Source organism: Numida meleagris, chromosome 5, assembly GCF_002078875.1.
Source record: "Numida meleagris isolate 19003 breed g44 Domestic line chromosome 5, NumMel1.0, whole genome shotgun sequence".
NCBI lineage: Eukaryota > Metazoa > Chordata > Aves > Galliformes > Numididae > Numida > Numida meleagris.
In genome coordinates, this window is record NC_034413.1 from 2,442,947 (window position 1) to 2,461,898 (window position 18,952).

Sequence of the window (18,952 nt, forward strand, 5' to 3'; positions counted from 1 at the left end):
CCGCGCTGCTTCTCGCCGCCAGCCCGCCCCGGCGCCCGGAGGGAGATGCGGCGCCCAGCGAGCGCCCAGACCCGCGCCCGGCTGTGAGGAGCACGAGGTAAGGTCCCCGCCGCGGAACGGGCGGCTCGGAGCCCGGCGTGGGCTGCCCCGAGCCCGGGGAGCGCTGCGGGCGCCGCGTGCCCCCGTTTCTGGGAGGGAAACTTCCGAGGCTGAGCGCGGAGCCCCGGCGTTACGCAATCCGGAGCCGCCTGGCAGCTGCTGCGTGCCCCAACTTTCACGGCGGAGAAGGGGAGATGGGCACCGCCGCTTTCCGCTAGGAAATAGCGCAGGGAGAGCCGGAGCAGGGCGGTGCGCGGGCGCGGAACCCGGCCGAGGAGGGATCGCGAGGAGCTGCCCCCGGCTCCTTCGCTCGGCGCCCGTAGCGCCCAACTCGCGGTGTGGCACTTCGGGGAAACCAGCCCCAAAGCCTCCTCGGGGCCACCGCCGCCGTTCTGCGGGCGGGCGGCGCTGGGAGGCGGCTCTCCTCGCCTCGGAACGTGCCCTTAACGCTCCGATCCCCGGCCCCGAGCCCCCCGTCACCAGCACCGCTCGATGGGAGACGGTGTGGAAACGCAGCGAGCGGGCGGACGGGACGCCCAGCACCGAGGTCGGGAGCTCGCAGCAGCGAGGGGTGCGGGCTGCGGCGAGCGCCGGGCGGTGGGGAGGTGGCGGGGGGACACGGTGCAGCGGGGAACGCGGAGGGCACAGTCTGGGCTCGCATTGCCGCCCCCCGGGGCCTGGCCCCGGGCCCCCGCGCTGCTGTGGGACACGGAGACGGCGGAGCACCGGGTTTGACCTTGGGGGGCTCAGCCGCTGCGGGCAGCACCGGGGAGGTTTTCACTCGGGAGGTCTGTGCTCGGGAAGTTTGCACCGAGCCGTTTTTTCCCACCCTCGAGCAGCGTTATTTTTCTGTGAAACATTGGAAAGTAGTGAGAAAAGGCAGAACGGGTCATGCCTAAGAGAGAGGGGAGACTTATCCCTCTGCTTAAGTGCACGGTGGTGATTACTGCCCGTAGACACGGTGCTGACAGCAGTGCTGTACATATCAAGGTTAAAATCTCGCTGCTGGATGAAGAACTCCTCTCGGAAATCACATGGCTGTCACCGTCCGAGCCATGCGCTGCATTTAATGCAACACTGCAAACAAACCCCTCTAGCAGAAACAAGGAGCATATTCCCTAGGAGAGGCCGAGGGGTGTCCTAGCAGCATGCCCGCGCCTTCCTCTTCACTACAGCCATTCTGTTCCCCAAGTCCAAAAAGCAGTTGCAAGTTAAGAGCTGCATTTTGTTCTGGCGTTAGCAGTGCGCACGAGCAGCTCGGCCGGAGATCTGTCAGAGCTCAGACACCACTACTTTGTCACCCAGGGCTCTGTTCCCCACAGTGGTGGCACAGTCCTTGGCTTCCGTGGGAATGCACGATGTACATTGCTAATCTGAGCGCTCCTAATGAACGGCTGTAAAATAAAATTACCGCCCTCGAGTTTAAGGTGCCGTTGCACTGCATTTAAAGCATACTGCTGCCCAGAATGAGCTCACTGGAGAAGGCTGACATGAAATAAGCTTTTCTTTTTCTTTTTTTTTTTTTTTTTCCCTTTTGGTAAGGACGTCACAATGCCCTTGATGGGAGACGTGTTCTTTAGGGCTCCGTAATTATTAACGCCGTATATATCTTTAAGAGGATGCTCAAAACGTTTGTAATGTTGAGTGCAAGCAGTGCCTTTCCCCAGCCTGACCGCGCTCAGACACAAAACCAAAAGGCAGCACCACAGCTCAGTTACTCACCGAGGGACAGCACTCAGCACGCACTGCACCCTTCCCACTGATGAAGCTCACGAACAAGTAGCTCCTAAGATCACTGCTGCATTTCTTTTCTTTCCCAGTTAACTATTTCAGTGTCAGAAGGTCTTTTTTGTAACGACGGATGCAGAGCATTTGTAATGAATTTGGAGGCAGATGAGCAGCTAAGTTCATGCAGATTCACATGGAAGAAGGAGAATGGAGCTGAGAGCCCCGGAGCCTGCACAAGCAGCGGCACAGCGTGCGAGCTGGCTCCCGGCGTGCACTACCAGGGACCGAACACTACTGGTCACCACAACACTTCTGCTGCCGGAGACCCGGCCGTGGGGCACGCTGTGCCAACGACACAGGGAGACGTTGATGTTTTGTTTATCCTGTGCCGGAGAATTTCAGAGCAACCAACCAGCGCTGTGAAACGCCAGCTCTGTGCCGTGGCCGATGTGGGAGTGAAAGCTGGGGAAGCCTATCAGCTTGCCAAAAGCCTGTGCGAAGTGTCAGGATACCTCTGCAAAGCAACGGAGCTGCGTATCGCACGGCAGCTCCTTGCCCAGCCACAGTCAACTTGGCAGGGAGAACTTAGGATGTACAGTCACAGAATTCACAGGGCTTGAGGAAATTACAGCAGATCTAGAATGCTTGAGAACACAGTCACAAGCAAAACTTGCTTAAATCAGATACTGAAAAGGTATTGTTTTATGCCTTGTGACAGCCACTATTTGAAGCATTGCTGAAAATCTATGCAAGATTAAAAAAACATGTCAGCAACCAATCTGTACCTGTTTTTTACAGCACAGCGCTGCCTTGCATCTTGTTGTTTTCAGATTCAGTGGGCTTTGAGGAAATGAGGTAGCAAACATTTTAAGTAAAACAACCTCAGCGTGGTGAATGCGGTGGGAGTTCCACGTTCAGCCTGTTGAGAAGCAGTGTTTGCTTTTCTTCTGCTCAGAACAATGCTGCAGAACCTATGGACGTACACAGGTTCAACTCCCCGGGTACCGACAGTCAGTTTTAAACCGTTACTGACTACACAGAAGAGGATCAGAGCCTTCTCTTATTTTAGTGGCACATCACCACTCTGAAGTCAATTTACTACAACGCTACTACTTTCAGGCAGAAAATAGGTTCTCTGCTGGATGATCCCGGAATACTTCAGGGTAGTTCCACTTGTTTGCAGATTTGCAATGCCCTCTGCCTTAAAAGTCACCTGCTTTCAAGGGATACATAGGAACCGCAGTCTCACAGCCAAAGCTATAGGTTGTAACAGTAAGGACTCAGTGTTGTGTCAGCTGCTTTCCATGTCCTCCTCTTTACCTATTTTTTTTTTTTTTATTTCAGAGGCAAAAAGGCAGGAGCTGATTTTAGTCCAGCAATAGTTATTGCAGCCAAATCCACGATTTAAACACAGAAACATAGAGAGGAATTAGGGCCATTTTCACAGTCTGAACAACACAGGACAAATGTAAAAGCCCTGGCTCTGGAGGCCTCTAGGTCCTGCAGCTCTTGGATGCAGATCTGAACTTCTTAAACTCTCATTACAAGAGGAGATTCTTGTCCTTACATGGAGGTGCTGAGGTTCTACCACATGCCCAGTTCCCAAATCTGGGTGCCTTGCTGGCAATTGCCTCAAACTCAGCCCACACCAAACTGCTGCATTAAACATCTCTGCAATGCCACCTCGATAAGGCCGCATCTCTGATGCTGCAGCCACCAAAACGATGAGCTGGAGCAGCCCATCTGTAACCAGTTATATGCTTGTCGCATACCTGTCAGGGATTTAACTGTATGGCTTAGCGTGGACAAGCTGTATTTGAGATGAGGCTTTGGTATTCATTGTCAATACAAGAGACTATAATTACGAAAATAATTTTTAAAAAGTCATACTTGAGAACTAAAAAGCAAAGCGAACCAAAATATTCACCTCTTGTCCTGTACTTTGTGTTTGGGAGAACAGAGTGGAGTAATCAGGCAGTGAGTGACACAGAGGAACACTGCATCAAGACTAAAAGAGTCCCGAATGAAGCGGTCACTGCATTAGCTACTCCTGCAGAACCACTCCAGCTTGGTTTCTAAAATCCCCCCCTAACACCCGTTTCATTGAACGGGTTAGGAAGAAATGCAGTCAGATGCTGGACCCAAGAACACAAATGCACGTGACTTCTGCAACCAATTTACCAAAGCTGCAGAAATGAACTCTGCAGTGCCTGCCACACTCACTTCCTACAGTGAATGAACGCTGTGGCAGTCCCGTGCAGACTCTCCCCCATAGGTCCTGTCCATTCAGTGACAGGGTCACTTTGCAGCATCGGTCACTGTGCTGCAGAATGCTTTCCTCCCTGACTGAATTCCACCTGGACATCCCGGTCCTCCACATGCAGAGCTCAAGTTTTCCACCCGCCTCCAGAGAGACCATTTGTTTATTTTTTACTATTATTACTTAGCACCAAGCCTGAGGACTTTTTCCTCTATGTGCATTTACTTCTACTTTCACTTGACCTGGTGCAGCGGTTCCTTATTACTGGTACTGAAATACTACTGACAGAATCCCAGCTTGAACTCACGTCCACGCTACCCGCGGGGAAGAGAAGCAAGTGGCTCCTGTTATTTTTGCCCGTCCATGATCGCTGCGGCACACGTAAACCATTTGACAAACAGAAGCAAAAGGAGGTGAGCCTGGATGGTCTGGAGAGAGGAAGAGTCAGCAGCTAACAAGAAGCAGAGCACAGCGCTGCCACCAAAGCACAGCAGCGAGCGCTCACACCTGAGCTGCTCTTGCATGTGAATGAGTCCATGAGGTCAGAGCCGATGCAGGCTGCACAACCCAGCCAAGCCCCCGATGTTTGAACCACGGTGTGACTTAACAAATAAAAAAAGAGCCTCCGTCCCTCCTAATATGAAACTGTGTAAGCAGGTTGGTAGTTTCAGGACTGCGTTGTAAAGTTAGAACATGGAAAGCGGTTTGGGGCTTGTTAGCTTCTGCTCTCCTTGGGATAAGGAGGAAGAAGAGAGGATTCCATCAGATCAATAGCATTTGTGATTTATATGTAAATAAGAAACATTTACAGCAAGCCCAATCTCTCCTTCAAATCATTAGTTATTGGTTGTTCGTGCCCATTTTGTTGCTACATTCATTATTCTTTTCTGCAAATACAATCAGAAATGAGGAGAGAACTGCAACTAAAGTCATTTAAGTTGCGGATCAGTTTAATACATTTTTGTGTATCGAGGCCATCAGCAAATAAAATACTGCGGTATCTCTGAGGAGCTGACAAAGGAACACACAAAACATTCCAGTGCTGAAGAGAATAATTCAGTAAGAAATGATGCTCAAACTGCCTGTTAACACTGAGAACGCCGATCCCTTCTATAGGCTGGGCCTAAGTTGCTCCATTCGAGGTGAATCCGTCTTTTAGCAGTCCTAGCTGCGCAAGCTGGTGAGAAAAATGTGTTATATTCTTGCATTCACACTTTGTGTGAGTATAAAAACACACAAAGCCACGATAAAAATGATGCAAATTATCTGACTGGTAGGCAATTCTGGTGCCTAGAGCGTTATTCAGGCAATTCCGATTAATAATAGGGGACTTCACAGCCGCAATCCGACAGTTTCAGATAAGCAGAGTATATAACTCAAACTGACAAAGGGGCCATATAAATATCCCTAAGAGGATCTTTAATTATTATTTTAATGCACTTCCTAATCATCCATACCACAAATAAGCCATCCTACAACACCAGAATGTTTTGAAAGCTCTTCCTCCACGTTGTCTCACAGGTTCATGAAGCCTGGAGGCAGTTTTACATCTCCGCACCATCCGCGCATGCTCGCATTGCTTTCCCCTTCATTCTCCATCCAGTTCTCCCCATATTGAACCCAAACCAGTTGTGATCTGGAACACCTGTGCTGCCTGTGGGCTCCACTCGTTCCACATTACTCGTGTCCGTGGAGAATTCGAGACTTTGGGATTTGAGATTTTGGGGCTTTTGCACTCCCATTTGAATTTAACACGACTTCACCTCAGATCGGAGTTTAGCTCTTCCCTCCGGTTATTTCAGAAACATTGTAGAACCAGCTTTCGTGAAAGACAGTTTACACAGTACAGCAATGAAGTATCACTCTTCAGGTAGCCAGTGTTCATTTTCGTACCATCCTTTCCTGCTGCAGAAGTCAGACTGATTTGTGCCCCTCTCTCCTTTCCCACCGTCAGCACGCTCAGCTCTAACTGCACGCTGGCAATTTACAGCTACAGCAGAGCCAGAACCAGAACCTGCTTGAAACTAAAAACTGCTCGCAAGTGTCCTCCTCGAGAAGGTGAAAATTACATGGCATGTATTTCCCAGTGACAGCACTGGAGTGCAAGTACAAATCTCCTAGACTGATGTTATTCATCAATTAGTACCCTGCTAAAGATGTCAGGTTTTAGCCCTAAATTACCCAACCACATCCTCCAGCACCGCTTCGCACCCTCCTTACGCTTGTCTGCATGTAACCATAATCCAACCAGAAAGAGCTGACAGGGTTCTGATGCCTGACCTCTGTCTGTCATCTCCCATTCGTAGCTGGCTGCAGCACAGCCTACACAACTGATTTTCCATGCAGTGAGGTTCCCATCGCGTGGCACCCAACCCTAACCCAGCAGAAGTGAGGACGTAAGGCTCGAGTACGGAGCTGGAATCTGCTTCTCTCTTTCCATCTTTACCTACCGAACAGCATTTGAACAGCTAGGATGAGAAAGAAGACAAACTGTACTTGGTGTCGATGCTCGCAGCCATGGTGTTCCCAGTGCCTAGGACCCAGATGGCCCTCTCTGGAGGTCTGACCATTTGGCAAACCCGTGGGCTGGAGCTGAGGAACAGAACTGCTTTCTCCTGTCACCATTTGATGCATTTTATCGTATTTTTTTTCCCTCTGAACACCCACAAAAACTACCGATGTTTACTGAGAACAATTAAAGATTTGTATTAAGCAATAATACAGATAAGGAACTGTCCTTAAGTTCCTATTTTAACAGCTTGCTGCTTAAATTATTTAACAGAAACTGCCATAGAAATGAAAAAGCCTTGCAGTGAGAGCACACTGGCTTTTGGACTCCTGGAAGACAGTACAGTATAAGCAGAACTATTTGCAATTCTCCTAGCAACACATCCTCAGCAACATCCTTGTACTACGAATATCAGCTGTAATGCTGAAAGAGTCGCACAGATTTACATGGCAAAATAATGCTAATAAACCTTTCCTCAGATTTTTAGAGTAGCAATAGCTGCATGATACATAAAGAAAAATAAGCATAATTCTTGTAAGAGTACTGTTATTTTTTCCAGTACAGTAAATTCCAGCAAATGTTTGATATTGTAACAACTCTATGAATGCTACGAATTGACAGGGAATATCTTTTGACATTGAATTTGTTCCAATAAGAAGTAAATAGTTATTAACTAAGGCCACAGGGGTCTGTATTACATAAGTGCAAATCTCCTATTAGCATTAATATTCACTGCACAAACATCTTAGGGGAAAATCCAGCACGTCTTTCTGTACAGAATTTTATCAGTGTGGATGGATAACCTGATCTTATGCATGCCACAATATAGGAAGCATCAAAAAGTGTTATTAATAAACTGTCTTCAGAACACAGAGCAGACATCAAAATTGTAGAAGATAACACACATCGCTTGGTGCGTTCAGAGAAACTGCTTTGTCAGGACATTTTGAATAGTTTATCCTGCAATATGTAACTTTTCTATCCGAAATTCCACGGGCTTCTTATATCATACATTTTATTTGTAGCCACTTATCTGTAAAACTAAAGCTCACAAGAGCATTTAAAGGCATTTACAGTCCATTTCAGCCATTAGGTGGGATATTATTTTTATATATCATTCATACAGAGCCTACCAATGGGTGGGAGAAAAAAAAAAGAAAATCAAATGCCACGTGATCCTACTTACTCCAAAGGAAGACTTTCAAGGCAATTAAGAAGCTGTCACATGTCATCACTGAAACGAGATGATCGATAGATAGAACAGTTCAGTTGGAACAGACCTTCAAAGATCACCGAGTCCAACTGCCTGCTCGTTTCTGGAAACCGTGCTAACAACCATCACGATGCCACCGAACGTTATTGCATAGTAATGCGTTCCCAAGCTGCCTCTTCCAAGAGAATGCAGCTAAAAAAATAAATCATCAGTTTAATTCAGTGGCGTTTCAACTCTGTTTCGGCAGAACCTGCAAATTTACAAACCGTAATTCCGCTATAAACATACGTAAAGTTTCTCTTCTGGCATATAGCAATAATGTAGGTGGACAATCTCAAAGCGTCTGCAGACCACAGACAGAAAAACTTGCATTAGGCAATTGGGAGTAATGCTCTGTAATTCATTGAAGTGGTACAAACTTCTCAAAACAGGCAGATTATAAGGCTACAGCAATTTGCCCTCTACTTGATAAAATACAGAATGTATGAAAGCAGCAATAAGAATGAATTCAGTATTGAGCAATGACTAAGGAAGTTCAAGAGAGAAAATTCAAGTTCAATGCTTAAGGGTTTCAGAACAGAGTTTTAAAAAAAAATATTAGTTTGACATTTACCAGCACTGCTAACTCTATTATTCTACATGAACAGTTCTGATAAAGGGAAGACAGACTGCTCTACCACGTCAGTTTTGTATGTCATAAGGCATAGTGGTTTTTCCCTAATAGCCATCTGTACTTTTTAAACCACAAAAATAGGTCAGGCCTTAAATGTATCTGCAAGTCATATTTTATCCTCATACCTGCGTATTAAAACTGTAACATTTGTAATGGGGAAAAAGTTTCTGCAAACAACTACTGCTTTATAAATGGCTAAGATCATTAGTATTTTCCAATGCATTTCTTCTTCATCAGTCCAGTTTTGCTTACTGGACTTTGCTCATTAGCATTCAGGTCACTGTCATATTATTAGGTCTGTATCATAACAACGTGGTCGGTTAATCTAACAATCGGATTCCTTTCAAAAGAGTGAAAATGCTCCTAAAAAGATGAAAGTTGTAATGTCTGAAAGTGGAAGAAACAAAAACATACTATCAGAGGTAGCCTTTTAGAATCAAAATTATGAAAAATATCCTGATTACATGTAAAATATCTTGCTATCACTGGTATACACTATGGTACATTTAGAATCTATCAAGAAAATAGGCTTCCATCTTGTATTGACAGGAAATCAATACAAGAAAGACAGGGAGCTGTTGGAGAGGGTCCAGAGGAGGGCCACGAAGATGCTCAGAGGGCTGGAGCACCTCCCCTATGAGACAGGCTGAGGGAGCTGGGCTTGTTCAGCCTGGAGAAGGCTGCAGGGTGACCTCATTGCAGCTTTCCAGTACCTAAAGGGAGCCTACAAACAGGAGAGGAGTCAACTCTTTACAAGGGTAGATGATGGCAAGACAAGGGGAAATAGTTTTAAGTTGAAGGAGGGAAGATTTAGGTTGGATATCAGCGAGAAGTTCTTTACCAAGAGAGTGGTGAGGTGCTGGAACAGGCTGCCCAGAGAGGCTGTGGATGCCTCGTCCCTGGAGGTGTTCCAGGCCAGGTTGGATGGGACCCTGGGCAGCCTGGTCTGGTATTAGATGTGGAGGTTGGCGGCCCTGCCTGCAGCAGGGGGGTTGGAGCTTGATGATCCTTGAGGTCCCTTCCAACCCAAGCCATTCTATGATGATTCTATGACCTTTCCTATACACAGTAAAGTCCAATCATTTGCAATCCCTTGCGTTATTTTTTTTTTAAGTTATTAAATACATCCACAGAAATCTTTGTGCTCTTTATATGTGCACAGCTACATCTCCAGTACCTTTACGGGGCCTAAAAACACACAGACTGGCATCTCTGCCTGTCAGCTACATTTGGAAATTGGGAAATTTAAGTCCACGCTTTTTATTAATACATTTGCACTTGGAATACATTTCAATGTCATCAAACTGATAAGAAATCAAAATTAAATTACGAAGTAAGCTACAAATCTCCTTCATTAAAAAAATCAATTTGGAAATTCAACGGTATAATTCACTGTACAGTGCAGTGACTTTGAAGACTTTTGGATTAAGAGTGGAGGTCCTGAGAAGATGTACTTATGTACCTAACTTTACCTCCTGACACAGACTTGACCAGGACTGCTGGGAACCCACTGCACCACAAAACTTGAGGAGGAAATCTAGGCAGTATCTCTACATGAAGGATAGAAAGGGAGGCATTTATTTAACTGAATAAAGAATGTGGTTTCCATGACTTAACACTGAAGATTTTGTACTAACTTAAGGCTTCTCTGCGTATCATTTTATTATTATCATTTAATAGTTTACTTCCATTTTCAAATATAAGGGAACTCTGCTTAGGTATAATCAACCAGGAGTTTATAAACAAATCTAGGCTAAAAACTGAAAAATAAGCTCTGTAATTATTAAATATTTTGCTTTGCAAATCGTGTCACGCAATCAGGGTTTGTTTAGAGTAACTATAGACAAAAAGTTTACATGCGTTATCTCTGTTGGCATCTGCAACTGAGATGCAAATCCAGAGCTTTTCTGAGCCTCGTGACAGAGTCAGCCATAAACTTTGCCATACTTATGCAAATTCTGAATCTCCATCTCAGTAGTTTCCCAAAGTATCCAAAAACCACGCAGCAATTGCCCATTTTACATATACCAGCCTCTCCCTGTATTCCAGCATACACTACAGTTGAGTAGTGAGCAAAAGAATTACAGATATGAGCGTGGAGGAAAGGAAACAAATGATAATGAGATTTCCTTTTCCTGTTTACCACACCAGGTCCAGGCTGTGCCTATGGCGTGTTCCCCATGAAATCAACACGAATTTTGGTACTAGGTTTAGTGGAAAGAAGGTAGACCTCCAGCACGGTGTGATCTCAAATACAAGTGGGATGGTTAAACGCAACTCCCAAAAGGGTACACTGTATTGTCTAAGTAAACCAAAATTGCAGCCAGCTCCTCGTCCACAATATCAATGAAACAAAACAAAAAAAGTGTTACACAAATTTTTCTGTGTTATACATTCAACTCAAAATCAACTCTTGGCTCAGTCGTTCTGCTTTCAAATTTGCACATACAGTTCACCTTGGAGACACGGAACTGAGCAAAAATGTACTTCTGTAGGTTGCTGTAATTCTTAAGTCACAGGTATTGATGAAATTATTAGTCCAAGATACTAGAGCTCTAGATTAGCTAAATCAATCAGCCCTGTGCTACTGAGAAAGAGAAACAAGCATTTTTGAAGAATCAATTATTGGCTGTTAAAGGCATGCTTAAAATGAACTGCAACACGAATAGAGTGCCCTGTTTATCTATTTCCATTCTGTAGAATATCACCAGGCTCCTGGTTTTGTCTGGGTCAGAGGCACCATTAATTCTGCCTGTTAAGTCATTCCAAACAGACCCAGGGATCCGCCATTCGCCAAGATTAAGGGGTAATGTAGTGTCCCAAATAATCTGAAAATTGAGACAGTTCAGATGTGTACTAACAAAACATCAAGTCAGTACTCTACAATAAATTGTATTTTACAGTAGGATCCACTAGTGATGTGCCAGCAAACCCACTACTCCAGGAATGCTGATTACTTTAAGGCATCTTATGAGATGTCTGCTGTAAGCAACTTCTAGATCTAACAACCAATTTTCTTAAGTTTCTTTTATAGGTAAAAACATATCCTCTTCTCAGACATAATTCCTGTACTTCACACATATTTCACATCTTTCTACTACATCATTTCATATTTTGTAAAATATCTTAACAGTGCAAAAAGTCCAATTAGCAGATTGGAAAACCACTGGATACAATGGTTATTGCATTACTGTATTCATTTTGGGGGCAAAATCATTGATTTACCAGATCTTGGAGAGCTATGGAGGACTTGCTTCCAATAGTTCTATGTCTATGAAATTGTAGAGTTTTTGTTTTAACATTTGTTTTTACAACTTATTTTAGCCATGATGGCAAAATGGCAGGCTGATGGCCGTACAGGTTTGTATCTTACTAAGCCCTTCAATATTCAGTAAAGAATTCTAAACTCCCACCTTTAAGTAGATAGGTGGACGTATTTCTACCATCACTACCTTTGGAAGATGTGAACCAATGGGATTCTGTATACAGAATATGTGTCAAATAAGGGTATAACCTCAAACATTAATGTAATAACTTCTGCAAAGATTAATGTATTTAAAAGAGACCCCCAAACAGCCAGTATGGATACTAACATTCTACATACAGCACAACTGCACCCTTATTTAGACTTTAAGCTGGAACAAAAACTTCCTAATGTTCCTATGTAGTTCACTTTTTTTTTCTGCAAAAATGCCTCCATCTTTGTACATCATTTATTACAGGCATAGGGATAGCTGATCTTACACTCAGATACCCCGGCACAAAGTAAAAGAGATCACTGTGACACCATTTTCAGCTTCAGTTTCGTCTTTAGGCCTCCCTCCAGCAGTTCCATTTTACAATCTCTTTCCCCATAACAAGAGGGGCTTGGTCATGCTGGTATCAGGTATTATGCTTACACATATGTACGTTTTTGGTTTGAAAACTCACATATAGCAATCTAAGATCCCATTTTTGGAATGGCTGTGTTCTGCATTTTCTCCCTTTTTGTTCTCTTTAAGGACTTTCTTCTGCCTCATGCAGATTCGAATAGAAACGTGCCCTTCTAAAAGGACCACTTCTCACTCACTGCTACCTGAACGTGACAAATTAGGTAGAAAAAGGCAAACCACGCAGAATACCTGTTACGTGTTTGCAAATGGCATGAACTGGGGAAGTAGAATTATGATAAAAGTTTAACTAATGACATGTTTGCAGGAGACTTTTGCAGGCAATTAGATAACCCAGAAGCCCAACCTTGCAGTATGCAGGTTGTCTGCCACACACTCTTGAGTGTCGTAGTAACTCCTACGGTTACAATTACTTAAAAACAAACAAACCATCAACATTCAATTTACCGTTGAAAATGTCTTCTCTATTATGTTTTTTTAAATTAAAACTAATATAGCCTAGTCATAAGGATTCATCTGAGAGCTGATTTTGTAAAGCATACCCCATTGTAGCAATTAACTCTTCAAATTTCAGATTTTTTTATTTAATAGAAGAATTTCAATCAAAAGTGCATTTCAGATATCATACCTGAAAGTCCCTATAGTCATTTTATATTTTAGTCTGAGTCCCTTTGAAGGTACATCAGTGTTGAAACAGGAGATACGTGCAGAATACTTGGATTAAGTGAGAATTTGCTAATTCAGTAAATCTCAGCATTAGGGAGAAATTTGTGCAATAGGAGACTAAAAATGACAACTTCAAATGAAGTGTAAAAATGAGGTCTTAACCATCCAGTTACTACAGATCCCACATGATCCGTGCAGAGATAGAGCTGTTGGGGTTTTTTTGCTCTGTGCCGTGTTAAGCAGTTGACATCTTTTCATCCTTGAGGAGGTGCTCATAATTCAATGGAAGATTAAGTCATTGCTGTGACTCATCACAGAGTTTTTTGTTGGTTTTTTTTCTTTTTTTTTTAGTGCTTTAGGATCTTTGGGGATAAGAAGCTCGATTATAAAGGTATATTAGTGCTTCTGGTTCAAGTGGGTTGTTTTGCATTTGAAGCAAAATTAATTTACACACTGCTGACTTCTTCCACAAGCTTCCCAAGATCATAAAGTTTACACATGCAGCAGTACCAACCAGTTGCTGATAATTCATCTACGCCCAGACTGTAGGTTTAGCTATGAGGTAGATTGAAAGAAAATGCAGATAATTACACCTGCAATGAGAACTTAAACAACCCTCTTGCTCAGATGCAGATGGTATTACATAGAGGAACGGCGAACAACTCACTTTGTAAGCGAGCACACTGTAAAAAACAATGCCAGTTCCACATTTCTAGCAAACGAGGAACATCTAATACGAAGACTTGCGTCTTAATTAAGGGAATGGAGCTAAAAGGTTGTGGGTGCTGGTCATTTCAGTCAGAACGCAGGGACACAGCTCAAAAATTGCAAGCTTTGTGTGTAACTGGTATTTCTGTTGTAACAGAAGGCTTTTCTTTTTGAACTGTTTTTAATGCAGGCATCATGGTGAGTAAGGAGCCCAGCAAATGCTTACTCACCACCTCGGAAAGCGAAGTTGAGCCTGCGGCTTCACTCGCTTTGGAGATGAAATATGCACTGGATCCCAACCGGCAGATAAAGAAACGCAACAAAGCCCTGCAGGTGAGATTTAAGGATATCTGCGAGGCCCAGAACGAGCAGCGGGACAAGCAGCTCTCCACCACCCAGGATACAGACAAAAGAGAAGCCAAGCCCGTTTCCTACAAAACGGCGTATCGCAAGTACATGACGGTGCCTGCCCGGAGGTCCATCCCCAACGTCACCAAGAGCACAGGAGTTCAGACATCCCCCGATCTCAAGAAGTGTTACCAGACCTTTCCTTTGGACCGGAAAAAAGGGAATATCATTAAAAGCGCCTCGGCTGTTGACACCTTTAAGAGCGAAAACAACGGCTTCCTGATTGATATTAAGGAGAAGGACAGCAGGAGCTCGGAGGAGGGCAGCCAGTGGGGCAAGAAGGCCGGCAGCCTGCAGACGGCCGAGTTCATCTCCCACGTGGGCGAGCGGGCGAGCGCGGGGCCCGGCGCGGCCTGGACCTGGCAGAGCGCTGAGCTGCACGGCTGCGGCCTCCTCAACGCGGCCGAGCCCGGCAAGGGCAAGCCGGGAACCGAGGAGCCGGCCCAGCCCCTCCACGGGAGGGTATTTAAGACAGAAGTGGCCACCGTGTACCTGCCGGCGGGCGGCCCGGACGCCTCGCAGCCTGAGCCCGACTGGTCGCTGTGCCCGGCGGGCGAGGAGGACAAAAAGAGGACCGTGCACCTGAATGGCGTGCAGGCCCAGGCGGGAGACGCGGCCGCTTGCCCGTCGCAGGCGCAGTGCCGGGCCAGCGAATGTAGCGAGCGGGGCCTTCAGGTGAACGCGGCGCCCATGGAGGGTGCGCAGCCCTGCCAGGCCGCCGTCGCCCTGAGCGAGGAATGCCAACAAATCGTGCCTCACACGGAAGTTGTGGACTTGAAAGCGCAGCTTCAGATGATGGAAAATTTGATCAGCTCGAGCCAGGAAACCATAAAGGTGTTGTTGGGTGTTATACAGGAGCTAGAGAAAGGAGAAGCTCACAGAGAAGGGTGAGTACAAACTGTTTTAAATGCCTTCTTCTGTAAGTGCTGTCGTGGATTTTGCTCATGTCGGTTCCCATCAGCAGTCCCGTGCCCTTTGCAAAGCACCAAGTTCCACCTCCTAGCACTCAGCTGTATGCACTGGGAGTCCTAGAGAGCCCACCAACTGCACGAGCAGGTTTGCTATCTGCATGTCACAGCAGAACATCCTTAGGTAGACACGTAGGGAAAGGCCGACACTATCTCTTCTGCTCAAAATATATGGGGATGTAATGAGTGGAGGCCCAGACTGGCACTGAGCTCCCATACAGCTTTCTCCTGAGCTCGGAAGGAGCCCCTCCTAAGCCAGGATTTATGGCAGCACTTTGCAGCAGCTACCAGACGTGACCACAGTACCTCACGCAGCATGAGGAACAGGAGGGAGAATCAGCACTGTGTAAGAACTTACATTTTTAACAGACAGGGAGAGTATTATAACTCTTGATGTAATTCCATGAATAGCTTATGAATTCTGTTTGCCTTGCTTTCACTTTCTGAGATGTTTAAGAAAACAGAATGAGAACTGGGAGCATCAAGTCTTCTTGGTAGCATTTGTACTATTCTATACATGATAAACTCTTAAGGACAAAAGAAGAAGTTCTGTTTACCCCTATCTTATGTAACTACCATCAACTCTGAATGCATCACAAGCACTGGTTCCTGTAACACAGTGGAGCACGCAGTCCTTACCAAGAGAGCTCAGCCTGTCTCTTGCATTCTCTTAAATATTTTTCAGACTAATTTGCTACTATTTATTCAACAAAAATATATTTCAAAATGCGTATGCACTATTACGTTATGATTTATGAAAAGAAATCTGGATTTTATAATCAGAAACCAATGAGTCTTGCTACTTAAGGCAATATGTACTTAAATTTCAGTCAAAAACATACATCCTAGATTTGTAATTTAATTCTTCCTCTAGAAATGTGGAAAGCATCTGGATAACCCTAAGATTTGAAAAAAATAATCTTAGCCGTTGGACAATTTTGTTAACACCATCTTAGCATTTTTAGTTTGTTCTACAGCTGGTCGTAGTGTTTTGAAAATACTGTGTCAGTTCCCGAATCTTTGGGCTGGGAAGCTTCTTGATCCAGTTGAAAGCAACACACATATTACTATTTTTGCATAGTTATTCTGAAAAAGTATTCCTCTGACTTTATTAACTTACTGAAATGACACGGGAATCAGAAAGAAGTGATGATCCTTGAGGTCTGTTCCAACCCAAGCCATTCTATGTTTCTGTGATTCTGTGACATGATGCTTGCCAAATCACAAGACACAGAGAAATATTTCTTGGTCATAACTCATAAGCTGACCATTTTGAACCCTGTGAGTATGAAACACACACACCTACCACAAAGTGACCTGCTATAAATAAGTGTTCCCTCCATACACTTACACATCAATTTTTTGTTTTCCCAATGGTACTAGAACAGCAGGTCCCACAAATACTTATTTTTAATGGCCCTCACATGAGCTGACCCATTTCATGTACCCAGCATTAGAATGGCATCCATGCCCTCAGCACAAAAGAGGTCTTGCTCAAACTAAAATGGTTACTCATATCTTCCAATAATCCCTCTGAAGCTGCTAACCAGACATAGCTGTAGCCTGTATTAGCCCTAAAATAGTGGGACTACACGTGAATCCCAGTTCTTCACAATACAGTACTGCCTCTAATATATAGATTTCAGTGTAAGAGTCTGCAAGGCTGTATTATATTTGATCAAAAAGCCTATTTAGTAGCACTCCTTTACTTTTTCCCCATAGGTTAGTTGGCAGTGCTGAAACGGTCCTTCCCCACCACCCAAAGATACATCACGTTTTGAACTCATTTCAAACACGTTCTGGCGTGTGGAAGAGGCAATTAAGATGTTTTACTGATTCTTTGATGTTAACTGCAAAATCATAACCAGTGGCAGTCACACCAGCAGTGGAGGTTAATTATAAAAACTGGAGGCAAAATATCTACAAATCAAAGTAAGCCTTCAGATGGTATAAATACAAGGGCATTCAAATGTATTGCCTCAAAACTTAGCGAGAGCAGAAAAGGCTTCCAGCTCCCCCTCCTCCCAGCCAGACACGAAGGGTGTGGGGATGGTGAAGGAGGAGAGGAGCGAGATGCACACTTGTATATTTTCTCCTAGTTTAGGAATCCCTGTATTCTGGATCCGTTTAACTTCCTAGCACCTGGGAGATCTACAAGAAGATGCAAAAAGGAGCCCAGCATTATGCCTGGGACGCTTCTGTTCTCCACTGAGTGCATTCCAGAGCTGAAAGAACCCTCTGTTTTCACGCAAAGCACGAGTGCGTTATTAACTCAAAGCATATCTTTATCCTTATTTCCCTCAAATTAGGCAACCGTTTCAATAATAGGTTACTCTGCCCTTTTTTTCCAATAATTCTTGCCCATTACCACATTTCATTTCTACAGCATTTTGCAACCAAGACCAACCGCTGCGTAGACAAATCATCACATATCTTCTCAATTTCAGGATGTTGACATTTCTTCCTTTAATAGCCCCTGACTCCTGTTAGGTCAGTTTATAACAAGAAAACGAAAGAATTACCACTGCTTCATCTCTGCTTCCCTGGCAGACAGATAGAAGTCTGCCAGGAAATAAAACAAAAAACAGTGTTCTGCGTTTATGGCACTCTACTGGTTTTCTTATATATATTAAATACCTTACAACACACAGCAAAAAAACACACACAAATAATGCTCTACTGGCCAAAAAAAAAAAAAAGGAAAAAAAAAGGAAAAAAAGGGAAAAAAAAATATACAATATATAGTTAACTTTCTTAATCAGATTTTTCTCCCTTCAAGAAAATCAGTGTTCTTTAAGTGCTGTTGTGCCATGGGACTAGTGCTCAGTAGATTCATTTTCACTAATATGCTGTAGGTCTTGAACTGCTATTACTGCAATTCATCACTAAATGAGTCTATGCCAGCAAAAGTGTATCAGCATCTCTGAAGATAGCAGTATCATCCTTTGGGTGAGCATCATCCATGTATACTTTTCAAAATGTCAGTGCTACATTATCTGCAATTAGCAGCAACATACAGCACTCAACTCTGCTGAAAAGCAGCTGAAAAAACGGGAGGAGGAAAGGAGCATCTTGTCTTAACACCTGACAAGAGGCAGAGGGCTCGTGCTGCCCAAATCTGATGCTTCAAGCATCAATGCATCGTGTCCTCTCCTCTCTGACTGAGGATCGTGCTCCAATTTATCGGTCACAGAGTGCAAAGTTGGAGCCATCAGGAAACACAGCTCTTACCACCAGGTGCAGCATAATTTTGATGCATTCAGTCTATCTGAACAGCATGGCACAGATCTGGAGACAGGTTGGAAATCCTTATGGCTAACTTGTGACATCCACACACACCCCAATCAAAGATGATTATTAAAACCGTACATTTCTTGCGTGCATCATTATTTAGTAACATTTTGGCAAAACAGTGATTCAATCTCTCTGTGTGGAGGTCTCAGCAACAACAACAAAAATACAACATAGCCAAGGGCATTAAACAACCTTTGGTTTAAGTCATGCACAAACAGAAGTAGCAGAGCTACAGCTTCCATTCAGGCTTCCAGCTCCAGGTGGGGGGAAAAGTGCTGACTATTACGTGATGCACTGTGCAGCTTCAAGACCCAAAACAAGTTATTTGCTCTGAATTATGTTTGTTTTATCTTTGAGTAAACTGTTAGCAATCTCTAACAGCTATAGACAAGCGTGTATTCAGATACAGTGCATTCAATTAAGCAAGCCAAAATTCTGCTCTGTTTACTTGTATGAAGCTGCACTAAGTCAAGGGGAGTGAAAGCAAAATACAGGGCACTAATTTCAAAACCTGGCTGATGATGGTACTGCACATG

At 44.3% G+C, this 18,952-nt stretch overlaps 2 protein-coding genes across 9 annotated transcripts in view; one reads left to right on the plus strand and one right to left on the minus strand.

Annotated features, from left to right (window-relative positions):
* DOCK1 (dedicator of cytokinesis 1) overlaps nucleotides 1-18,952 on the minus strand; it is a 279,672-nt gene that overhangs the window by 144,818 nt on the left and 115,902 nt on the right. The window lies entirely within an intron of this gene.
* FAM196A (family with sequence similarity 196 member A) overlaps nucleotides 1-18,952 on the plus strand; it is a 45,085-nt gene continuing 26,133 nt past the window's right edge. For 5 of the 7 annotated variants that reach the window (XR_002439921.1, XM_021400445.1, XM_021400447.1 and 2 more), the window contains exons 1-2: nucleotides 1-97; nucleotides 13,937-15,041. Coding sequence is in view for 6 of the 7 variants with exons in the window: in XM_021400445.1 (XP_021256120.1) it covers nucleotides 13,942-15,041 (1,100 nt within the window). In the remaining variant the exon portion in view is untranslated. Of the gene's footprint in view, nucleotides 98-194; nucleotides 4,745-13,936; nucleotides 15,042-18,952 lie in introns of those variants that run through there. The other 2 variants (XM_021400444.1, XM_021400443.1) reach the window with 2 other exon arrangements.